Below are 11162 nucleotides of genomic sequence, written 5' to 3' on the forward strand. Positions count from 1 at the left end.
CAATGCATAGACTCTCACTTGACCTCCCTTTTTAGGTCTTAGTTGTTGTTGTCCAACTATTTGGGGTGGAGCTCGACGTTAATGTTGCTTCCGAGGGCAATCCTTCGACATGTGCCTCGGTTGTTGATAATAAAAGCATACACATTGTCCTATGGGGCATGAGGTGGAAACATGACATGTCTTTCCACATAAATAACATCTTATGATAACTTGATTACTAGGAGCTTCTAGTTGTTAATGCTCAAACTATTTGCCCTTGTCTTTCTTTAAGGATCTAGAGTGTGATCTCTCGTATGTAGATGGTGTAGTACTAAAAGGTCGCTTTCGATCCTTTGCTTGTTGTAGTTCATTATCCAATTTCTCCACCACCAGAGCTCGATTTAACACTTTAGCATATGTTGGTAAAATCAATATTGCAATGGACTTTCTAATTGATGATCGAAGTCCCCTCTCAAAATGACGAGCTCTTTGATTTTCATTAAAAGTAATATGTAGAGAGAATTGGGCCAGTTCAGTGAAATAATGGTCATATTGCATTACGGTTCTACTTCCCCAGCGGATGCTAAGGAACTCTTGTTGCTTCCTAAAGTAAACTGAATTAGGAAAGAACTGCTCATAAAATACATCATTAAATTGCTCTCAAGTCACCACATTACCTCCAACCTCTAACATCCTCCTTTTCGAGGTCCACCAAGTGTCTGTCTTCCCTTCCAAAATGAAAGAAGCAAAATACATTTTCTGATTTTCCCTACATTCGATAGCTTCAAATGTCTTCTCCACTTGATGAATCCAACGTTTAGCAAAGATTAGATCTAGTTTGCCCTAAAAAACTAGTGATCTCAATCTATTAAAGTGATCCAAGGTATTATTTCTACCTTGATGAACTCCATCTCGCTCCTCTTGATGCTCAAAGTATCCTCTAATAGCATTAACGATTCCGTGTACATCATCTGGAGTATTGACGGGTGCTGGGGCATGAGGTGCATTTTGCGAAGTCGGAGAAGCTGGCACATAATCAATGATAGGTGTACATGAGGATTGGGTTTGCTTTATAATACGTGGAACTTCCAAGTTATTGTTTACTCAAACACCTCTATGAGTATGTAGAGTAGTAGCATTGCGACCATGAGCACCCTAAGCGATAGGATCGCTATTCTCTGAATTGGCTCCATTACTCTTATAATAAGTTAAAGATAATCATTGGTCAAAGTCAATCAAGGGATTTAAACACCTGTAGGCCCTAGATCATGCTCTGATACTATAAAAAGATGTCATATCCCTTTTTTTTTTTTAAGATCATATATTTCCACACATTCAGAGCCAAATAGATAAACATCACTTTATTCATAATTTATAAATATTTATTACAATTCATTTATTCATCAAATCACAAGTGAAAAAGTTAACTCGATGAATCATCCAAGTCTACCTAACGGTAGAGGAAGGTCCTCTCTCTACTGGAATCTGATTTAGCACTAGTGAGAGACTATTCTAAAAATCAAAAATAAAAAAAATTCAACAACACTAAGTAGGAATCTCAAAAGTTAACTCAAAATGAATATATGATCAAAATCAATCATCACATTGGCGTATATCAAATACTCGAAGGAGCACTCCCCCAACAGTAGATAGAGAGGCTTTATCCTATAGGATGAGTTTGTATTCTTCCAACAGCGGATGGAGGCAAACTCATATCGTACTCCCAACAGCGGATGGAGTGGTGTCTCTTACCAGCCAAAGTAGGGACACGTTCCTCCCAATAGTGGATGGAGGAATCGTCCAACCATCATGTCTGACGGCCCGGTAATCCCCGAAGGTGTAACACCCCTCATTTCCGAATGTTCGTATAAATTTTTGGTGATAATGTAAGCATCTATTTTAATTGACAAAAGAAATAGAGTATGAATCAGAGGTAACTTATTTTTAAGATTTGGGAGATCTGTTCAAAAAAAAAAGAAAAAAAAAAAGAAAGAATCTGAGGACCTATATGTAAACCCTAAGGACCTAATCGTGAATATGATAAAAACAAGGACTAAACTGCAAAATGCATCAAATGACAAATTCCACCGCTTAAGCCTCTCTGCCTTCGTTGTTAAGGAAGCAGAGGAGGCAGCTCGTGGGTGATCAGGGAAAGAAAGAAAGAAAGAAGAAGAAGAAGAAGAAGAAGAAGAAGAAGAGGAAGAAGAGAAAGAAAATTGGGGCTTTTAGGGTTCTTGCTTTAATCTTGTCATTTCGGGTCAAAATTTCCAAAGGCGAGTGTTCTAACCCCATCCTACAGCAGTATTAGACTCTGTTTTTATGTTGATTCAAAATAAATTGGAAGATTTCTATTTAGAAACTGATATGTCTCTCTTTGGACATAAAACCATGGATTCTGAAAGTTTTTCGGTAAACTGACCCCTAAGCACTGTTTCGGCTATAAGTTTTAATACAGAATGAGAATTCAGGCAGGAACTATTTTTGTTTGAAATTAGACTCGTATGTATTTCTTTTGACACCGATTTTGTAGATTTTGGACACCGAATACTTACCCAAAAATTTGTTTCAAAAGAGCCTATAGACGCTGTAAAACAGAGTTCAAGATTTCTGACCTTTCGATACTAAAACGCCTATAACTCCCTGTTGAAAATTCTGATTTATACCAAACTGATTTTATTTGAAACTAGACTTGAAATTCTCTCTTTTGACATATAGTTTGAAAATTTTGGAGTTCAATTGCCCACCCTATCGTCTGTTGAATCCGACCCTATAAATTCTGCAAAACAGTGATTGTGATTTTGACCTTGTGTTACCAAATCAGAGGTAACTCTGTGTTGGGAGCCCTGTTTCATATGAAATCTGTTCCATCCGAATATAGATTGATATATGGTTCGACCATAGCCTTCTTGTGGGTATTGGAGCATAATTGTTATTCTGAAATATTTGTTTGATGTGCCACTGAAATTCTGTCCGAAATCGAGCTTTGGTCGATTTCGCGTATTCTGTTCCATTTCCTTTGGATACTTGAATTCGCCTAATCTTCTTATTGGAATTGAGTTGATTATGATTGCTTGGAATCCCTGTATACTCTTGCTTTCATTTCTTTCCTAAAATGAATACTTTTGTGAGAGATTTGTTCCTTGCATCACATTGCTTTTGAAAAGGCACATGTACGTTTGGTTGTTCCGCGTGTGCTTCCGTTATATGCTACTTATTGTTGAAACTGCCTTCTTGTACTCTGGTGTGTGGGATTGTCTGGACCTTTGCCAGAAATGGTAAAGGGTATGCGCTGATTTGCCCGCTTTGTGGGGTCCCGCTTTGTGGGATATTCTGGTATGCGCTTATTTGCCCGCTTTGTGGGGTCCCGCTTTGTGGGATATTGCTTAGAGCCTGCGATGCTCTGCCGGCCCCTTTGACTTCACCTAGACGTGGGTGGATGGAGCTCCCAGACGTGGGAGACTTTTGTCAGGTGGTCATTCAGAAATGGATGAATCACATTCTGACTGAGATCCCACTACACCCTCTATATGTTTGATATGACATCCAGAGTTTTGGTGAGTTATTTCTGTTCATGCTCTGGATAAGTATGATATGATTGCAACGTCAAGGACGATGTTTGAGCTTCTGTACGACATATGAGTTTGATATGCTCTGAAATGCTTCATTCACTGTTGATTTTGCTTCGTAATGTTCCATATGCTGTTGATATGTTTCGGAACATTTTATATGCCATTGATAAGCTCCGATATGTTTCCTTTGTTTCTGATATGCTCCAATTACTCTATGCCCCATCTGTCAGGAACCAAATATATATGATTAAAAGGACAATTGTGATTCTGCTCCTAAGGATATTATGTCTACGAAATCGTATATTCTGCTTTGTGTTTTGAAACTGCATCTCTTTGGAAATTGTACTATTTTGATTATGGATATGTTAGTCACTTGCTGAGCTCTTTATGCTCACCCCGTTTGTTGATAAATTTTTCAGGATAGCGTATCGCTTGCTTAAATGTTAAGAATGGGCTGAGGCAGTGGAAAGTTTAGAAGACATTGGGCAGAACTTTTGTTAGCATATATGTAGTTGTGTATAAGCTACCTTGCATCTAATGAAATGTGACTATGAATCTAATCCAGTGGATTTTGTGTAAGTTAAAGGATCCCTCATGTATAGGGTTTTGGAATGTTAAATTAAATTCGTGTAATGATATGAACTTATGGTAAATCGATGATTGTGGTGACTGCATAGATTTCCCCACTTGTGGATTTATATTGTGGTTTTTATTTTGATGAGTTGGGTTCAGATTGTATAAATTATCGAGTGATGTGTGCTATGTTTATGAATTGCACAGGGTTATGAATTGGTAGATTATAGAAGTGAAATTTTTGATCTGAATGTTTTCTTAGTGACCTCAAATGTGTGTTTGGATCCTGGGTTAGTTGTGACGAAAAATTTTAAATATCATGGATATTTTTAGGGGCGTGACAGAAGGGAATCACCCTACCTGCTCTAAGTAAGATAATAACAGTATTTCATACTAGTCATGTCTATGTTGGGATGAAATAACACATCGAAAACATCTCTTTTAAATATATTTCATGTCAAATACTACTAATTAGCCCTCAATTGACTTGAATCATAATTAAATCGATCACATTAAACTCGATTTAACTAGAACCTAGTTGAACCGATCTCTAATCCTTATTTAACTGGTCCGAAACTACCTTAGACTAGTATAATTTGGATTAGATTAGATTTAAATTAGGTAAAACTGACTTGAATAAGTCAATCAATTCAGAATCACCCTGAATCGATCTAGACTAATCAAACCTAGTTTAGTTCAATCTTTAGGCTCAAATCCAACAATAATATTGGGCTAAGTAGGGCCAGCTCATATACTAGTAATATGCACTACACATAACTGGGCATATATCACACTAGGCTGGCCCAGCCCTAGCCCTTGGATTGATCATGTGTGTCGCATGTGATTGTCGATGTTGGGCTAGGATGGGTTAGCCTACGGGCTAGGGCTTGACCCGTGGGTTAGGCTTGGCCTATGGGTTGGGCCTAGTCTACTGATTGGACCTAGCTAATAGGCTGTGTCCTGACCTATGGATTGGGCCTAGTTTGCAGGCTATTCTAACCTTATGCTTATCTAATTTTATTAATATTGAATTATGATAATATATATTCATTAATAATAATACATTAAAATATAACAACATATTAAAGAATAAGATTAAACTTTAATACAAGAAAATGATATTCTTAATTTAATATAAATTAGAAATCATATTTTCAATATCTATGACATGAATAATTTCAATATGGTCTAATCAAACAATAAAATTTTAAATTTTAAAAGGGATAAAAAATTTTAGATAATATATTATAATCTAATAATAAAAATTTTAATAATTAAAAGATTAAAAAATATTTTATTTTTAACTACTCATAGTATATTTTAATCTTGATAAGATTAAAATGTAAACTATAATACGAGGAAATAACATTCTTAATCCAAATATGAAAAATCAAATATCATGTATTCAATACATAAAATATATATAATTTTAGTATATTTAAATCTAAAGAAGCCTTTAAAGAGGATTGTAGAATCCCTTAAAAACTTTAGATAATATATCTTAATCCAACAATAAGTATTCTGATATTAAAAAATTGATAAATATTTTCAAACTATAAAAATTTTTACATTTAAGGAATCAAAATAAAAATTTTTATTTTCAAGAAAGGTAGGGAAACCTACCTCTTCGCAGAATGGTGTAATTCCTCGTTCCTTCCGCTATTAGGCTTGACTAGGTGAGGAACGAAGGAGAGAAATTTCTCCCCTTAAATAAGGGGAGGCGAGCCTCCATTAAAGAAAAGTTTTTTTAATTTTTATATTATTTAATATAAATTATTTTTATTTAATATACTAACAAATATGATATCATCCTATTTGGAATACTTAATAGTCATTTCCTAATTGGCAAACAAGGAAATAATATTAATATTCCATAAATTACAATGGCAAATAAGGAAATAAAAATTATTTCATAAATTAAATATTTGATTTGATTACAGATGATAGTTAGATTAGTAGAACATGTGCGCAAAAAAATTTTAAGATGTAGTTGAGGAGATCTCGAATACTTAACCTAGACATACAAGAAGACTAAAGTCGGATAGGGTATCTTTTAACACTTAAGTCACTCACGAAATTAAGTAAGAGGAATAAGGAGAGATAGTGTTTGACATTGAAGTCGGGGTGATTTTTATAACTAACCAACTAAAAAAAATATTTCATAATATAGATAATATTCTTTTAAATATTTTATATTCAATAAATATTGGCATTTCTTGATTATTGTTCAAAGGACCCGGTCTCCTAATTTTATCGGAGTTGCTACATGTCAAACCCTAACTGCAATAAATATTTTCCCTATCAAGTTTCAAATCTTATTAAAGGATGATGGATAGTTAAATAACAAGAATTAATGGGTATTTTTATATTTCAAATATCATAATTAGATTCAAATATATAGAGATCCTCAATTAAATTTTAACCTTATAGGATTAAGATTATGATTAGAAATTCAAGAAGCAGTACTTCATGAATTAGAATTTATTATAATAAATATACCATATATCTCAAGATAAAAATAAGAGATATTGAGGAAGATATTTTAGGTGTATGTAAGGTAATCTCATATCGAAATTGATAAAAGACTTCTAATGATGTATAAGAGTAGTCCTTAATTTAGAATTTAATAGTTTGTATATATCATATATCTCAAAGTTCTTGTGAGAGTGAGTGAGAGATATAGAGAAAGACATTTTGGGTGTTTACGAGATATTCTCAAACAAATCTAGAGAAGATTGAGAGAAAAATTCTACAGGATTATATGAGATAATGTATAAGAGATTTGGACTTGAATTTCAACTAACGTAAAAAAGTTATTCTTTGTATTCAGTTTTTTCATATAGTAGAAATTTTAATTTTCACATAAGTACATGTTAGTCTTATATCGATTTTTTTATGTCCACTTTATGATATATTTTCTAGTCTTTGAATTTTTTATATTTAATTCTTTATATATATATATGCATATATATATATATATATATATATATATACATATATATATATATACATATACATGTATATATATATATATATATATGCATATATATATATAGATACATATACATATACATATATATATACATATACATATATATATACATATACATACATATATATATATATATATATATATGTATATATATATATATACATATATATATATATATATGTATATATATATATATATAATATTGTGGATGACAGATGGCTCAATCTAACACACAAAAAATTAATTGAAGATCTTTTTTTTTTATGATAAGCCTTGAACACAAGATATTTCTCTTATTTCCTCTTAAATTTGTATTATTTTATCAATGTCAAACATAATCTTAATCTGGTCTCAACATGAAGTATATGAATGACATGGTTCTGAGCATAAGTAGTCTGCAAATAACATGGATAAACTCATATGGCATATGTTAGTGCATGAGATGAGATTATAAATGTCAACACCATCAACAACTCTTTCATGTTTAAAAGCTAAAATAAAGAACTTATCCTCAATCAACTAAAGAAAGAAATTGGCTGCTTCCTCCCCAAAAAAAGATCAATGTACTATACATTATACTGTGGCTCAATGGCCATTAATATAAGTCTTAGGATCAATAAATTTTGATTCTAAAATCGATTGTCGGACCGATGATTGTGATTTTCTTAAATTTAAAACTTGAACAGAATGGATTATATGTAGTTTCAATTTGGAAGCATTTTTTTTTGTATTTTTAAATTTTAAAAAAAATATTTCTCTAAATAATCATTTAGGATATTTGATCTTTTAATAAAATATTTCTCTAAATAATGAAGACCAGCTCGATTTCGATTCAAAATCATTCAAAATATCGATCCAGTTTAGTTTCTATTCATTGTCTGACTTAGTTTGATTCGAACGTCCTATCCACTTACATTAAAAGGAATACAGTGATGTTGTGGCGGCTAAGTTGGTATCATATCGGACAGTGCACAACTATCGTCCGTCCGATATAACTACGCTGCTATTTCTGCCCCCCCCCCACCCCCCAACGCACAAATTGACGACTGCGATGTCCACCTTTCCATATGGCATCCTAAACAACGTACAAACTTTTTGTCTTCGGAGGGAAAGTTTAGTGGAAGAATTCGGGACAAATAGCGCTCGTCTTATTATGCCATATCAAGAAAAAGTAGCATTTCCGAAGCAAGAAGAGTCCATAAAAGCAGTGGAGAAGGTGATCGGGGTGGCAGACATGGAGCAGAACAGGGCGGGGAGGTCAAGGTTTGTGAGGGTGTGCGTGTTCTGCGGGAGCAGCGCCGGGAAGAGGGACTGCTACCAGGATGCTGCTGTGGCGCTGGGGAGGGAGCTGGTAACTCAATTCCTGGAGCCCTCTCTTGCTTCTTCTTCTCTTATAGTCTTGAGCTCAGGCGAGCCGTGGGACGCAGGTGGCCAGGAACGTTGACCTCGTGTATGGAGGTGGGAGTGTGGGTCTCATGGGATTGGTTTCTGAAGCTGTTCATCGAGGTGGAGGCCATGTCATTGGGTAAACATCCACTGGTTTCAGCAATCATTAATGCCTTTTTCTCTTTCCTTGAATCCCCTGTTATGCGTCATGTGTTCTTGTAGGATAATTCCGAGGACCCTGATGTGCAAAGAGGTCAGCACATGCGTTGATTGCCATTATTTTTCTGTCCCCAAAATCTTGCGTAACAGTTGTCCTGCTTGCTTGCTTGCTCTACGGATTCAGATCACTGGAGAGACGATCGGAGAAATCAGACCTGTGGGCAGCATGCACCAGCGCAAGGCCGAAATGGCTCGTTACTCCGACGCCTTCATCGCTCTCCCTGGTCTCTCTCTCTCTCTCTCTCTCTCTCTCTCTCTCTCTCTCTCTCTCTCTGCTTCAGCTAGCTTTACGACTTCTATTTTTTCTGTACTACAGGTGGGTATGGAACACTGGAGGAGCTACTGGAGGTCATCACTTGGGCGCAACTCGGCATCCACAAAAAACCCGTAAGCGTTACTCATCTGCTAGTGTGTTCTGCTGCGACACCAGAAGGCAGCAGAAACTAAGAAGCAATGGCTACTCTTGGCCTGGCAGGTGGGATTGCTCAACGTCGATGGCTACTACGACTTCCTGTTGGCCTTCATAGACAAAGCCGTGAACGACGGCTTCATCCAGCCATTACAGCGACACCTCGTCGTCTCGGCATCCAACGCCAGAGATCTCGTCCAAAAACTCGAAGTAATGGCGGCTCAGCCTTCTTCCTCATTTGACCTTCCTGTCATTCTACGCTGCATATATTAATGTTCCTGCTATTACGACGCAGGAATACGTACCGGTGCAGGACGAAGTAGTCGCACGGCTTCGTTGGTAAATGGAGCAAGTCGCTGCCCCAGCAGTGACACGAACTGTGTCCAGTAGCCTTGTCTGTGGTTGGGGATATCATGGCATGTGTTTGTGCGTTAACCGTGAAGTGTTTGGCTGTGGCCTTTCACTGGACTTGCTCGTCCGCAGTCCTTTTTGTGTTGCTTGGCTTCGCTTACGCTGCTTGAACACATCGAAAGTTAGCCTTTTTTGTGCAGCTATCTAGTACTTGAAGATTCCATCTCGAGACATTCAGATTCCGATTAGCCATATATGAACTGACATTTTGATGCAAGGATAAATAAATAAATAAATATATATATATATATATATATGTTAATAACTTTATTTTTAGTTTTTAAATAATATTTATTAAGTCTATTTAGTTCAATTGTTTATTGAGTCTATTTCGTTCGGTTAAAATTAAATAAAAATTTATTTAATATTTATTTATTATTAAGAGTCCAAGATGAACTCTAGGTGAAACTTTATAAATAGTAATGTAACCCTTTCTTTAGTAATCAATCAATCAATGAAATGTTATTCCACTCTATGGATAAATTCTAGGAGGTCGATCCCCTCGAAGTGATCATTATTATTTCATTTTCTCTCATTTCTTCCACGATAAGACATTAGGGTCTTATTAATTGGTATCAGAGTAACGATAAGGCTTTAGGGTATTATAATTTGATATCAAAGCAGCGATCGTCAACGTTCTCGCTGTAATTCGTCATCTCAAAAAGAAAAAAAAAAAAAAAAAAGTGAAAGAGGAGGTCGGTAGCCGTCAACCACACCCTGCTTCCCTTCTCCACCACCGCCACCGCTGCAGGGCAACCCGTTCTCCACCGTCGCCGCTGCTGCCAGACCATCAAGTAGCTATCGTCATCCCAAAAAAAAAAAAAAGGTAAAAGAGAGAAAGAAGAAGAGAGAAGGTTGGCAGCCCGCATCCCCTGCTTTCAGCCAGCCCACCCGCCGCTGCTACTTCCCGGTCGACGGACCACCGTCGCCATCGCTACTGCCCAGCCAGCAGCCACCACTGCCGTCGTTGCCCCCCCGGCCAGCGACCTCGCCTCCTCGCTGCCCGCATCTCGCTCGAGCGAGAAGGGTCGCCACCGTCGTTTCCCAGCCAGTGGACCACCCATCGCCGCTTCTACCGTCAACAATGCTGCCCTAGCCGCACCACCATCGCTGCCTTTCCTTGGTTGCAGCTTCGACCACGCCATCTATCAACGTCACTATTTCTGTGGTGCGATAGAAACAAAGCAGTCGCCGATCCCTCTATTGCTGTAGGCGCCGGTTGCCTCTATCGTCGCCGCTGCATCTCGGCCACTTCAACGCCACCCCTCTCCTTCGTTGCCGAGCCACCACCGCTGCCAGCCACCGTGCAACAACTGCCGCACGCCTCCCAGCCACCGATCCCCCTTGTTCTGCATCCGTAGTGATAGAAACAGGGCAACTCACCGGTTGCCCTTGTTCCCAACTGTGACACTGCCGACTCCTCCTCCACTACTGTCGTTGCTTCTCGGTTGCTCGACCACCACCGTCGCTGCTCCCGCCGCAACCCTAGCCGTACCCGCAGCCGCTGGTTGCCGCAGCCCCTCATTGCAACGGTTGTAGAAACAGAGCTTCCTCTGTTGCTGCAGCCCCGTTGCTCCCTGCCACGACCCTCGTTGCCTCCTTCTCCAACACCACCGTTGCGCTC

General features: G+C 37.4%; 1 protein-coding gene across 1 annotated transcript; it reads left to right on the forward strand.

Annotated features, from left to right (window-relative positions):
• Positions 1–8347: 8347 nt before the first annotated feature.
• Positions 8348–9400, forward strand: LOC135608712 (cytokinin riboside 5'-monophosphate phosphoribohydrolase LOG5-like). Its single transcript, XM_065101742.1, has 6 exons — positions 8348–8464; positions 8541–8638; positions 8722–8752; positions 8843–8942; positions 9035–9105; positions 9194–9400. The coding sequence occupies exons 1-6, from the start codon at positions 8348–8350 to the stop codon at positions 9398–9400; spliced, it is 624 nt and encodes a 207-aa protein (XP_064957814.1).
• The last annotated feature ends 1762 nt before the right edge of the window (positions 9401–11162 follow it).

The sequence above is a fragment of the Musa acuminata genome, chromosome BXJ2-4, assembly GCF_036884655.1.
Source record: "Musa acuminata AAA Group cultivar baxijiao chromosome BXJ2-4, Cavendish_Baxijiao_AAA, whole genome shotgun sequence".
NCBI classification, from domain to species: Eukaryota; Viridiplantae; Streptophyta; class Magnoliopsida; order Zingiberales; family Musaceae; genus Musa; species Musa acuminata.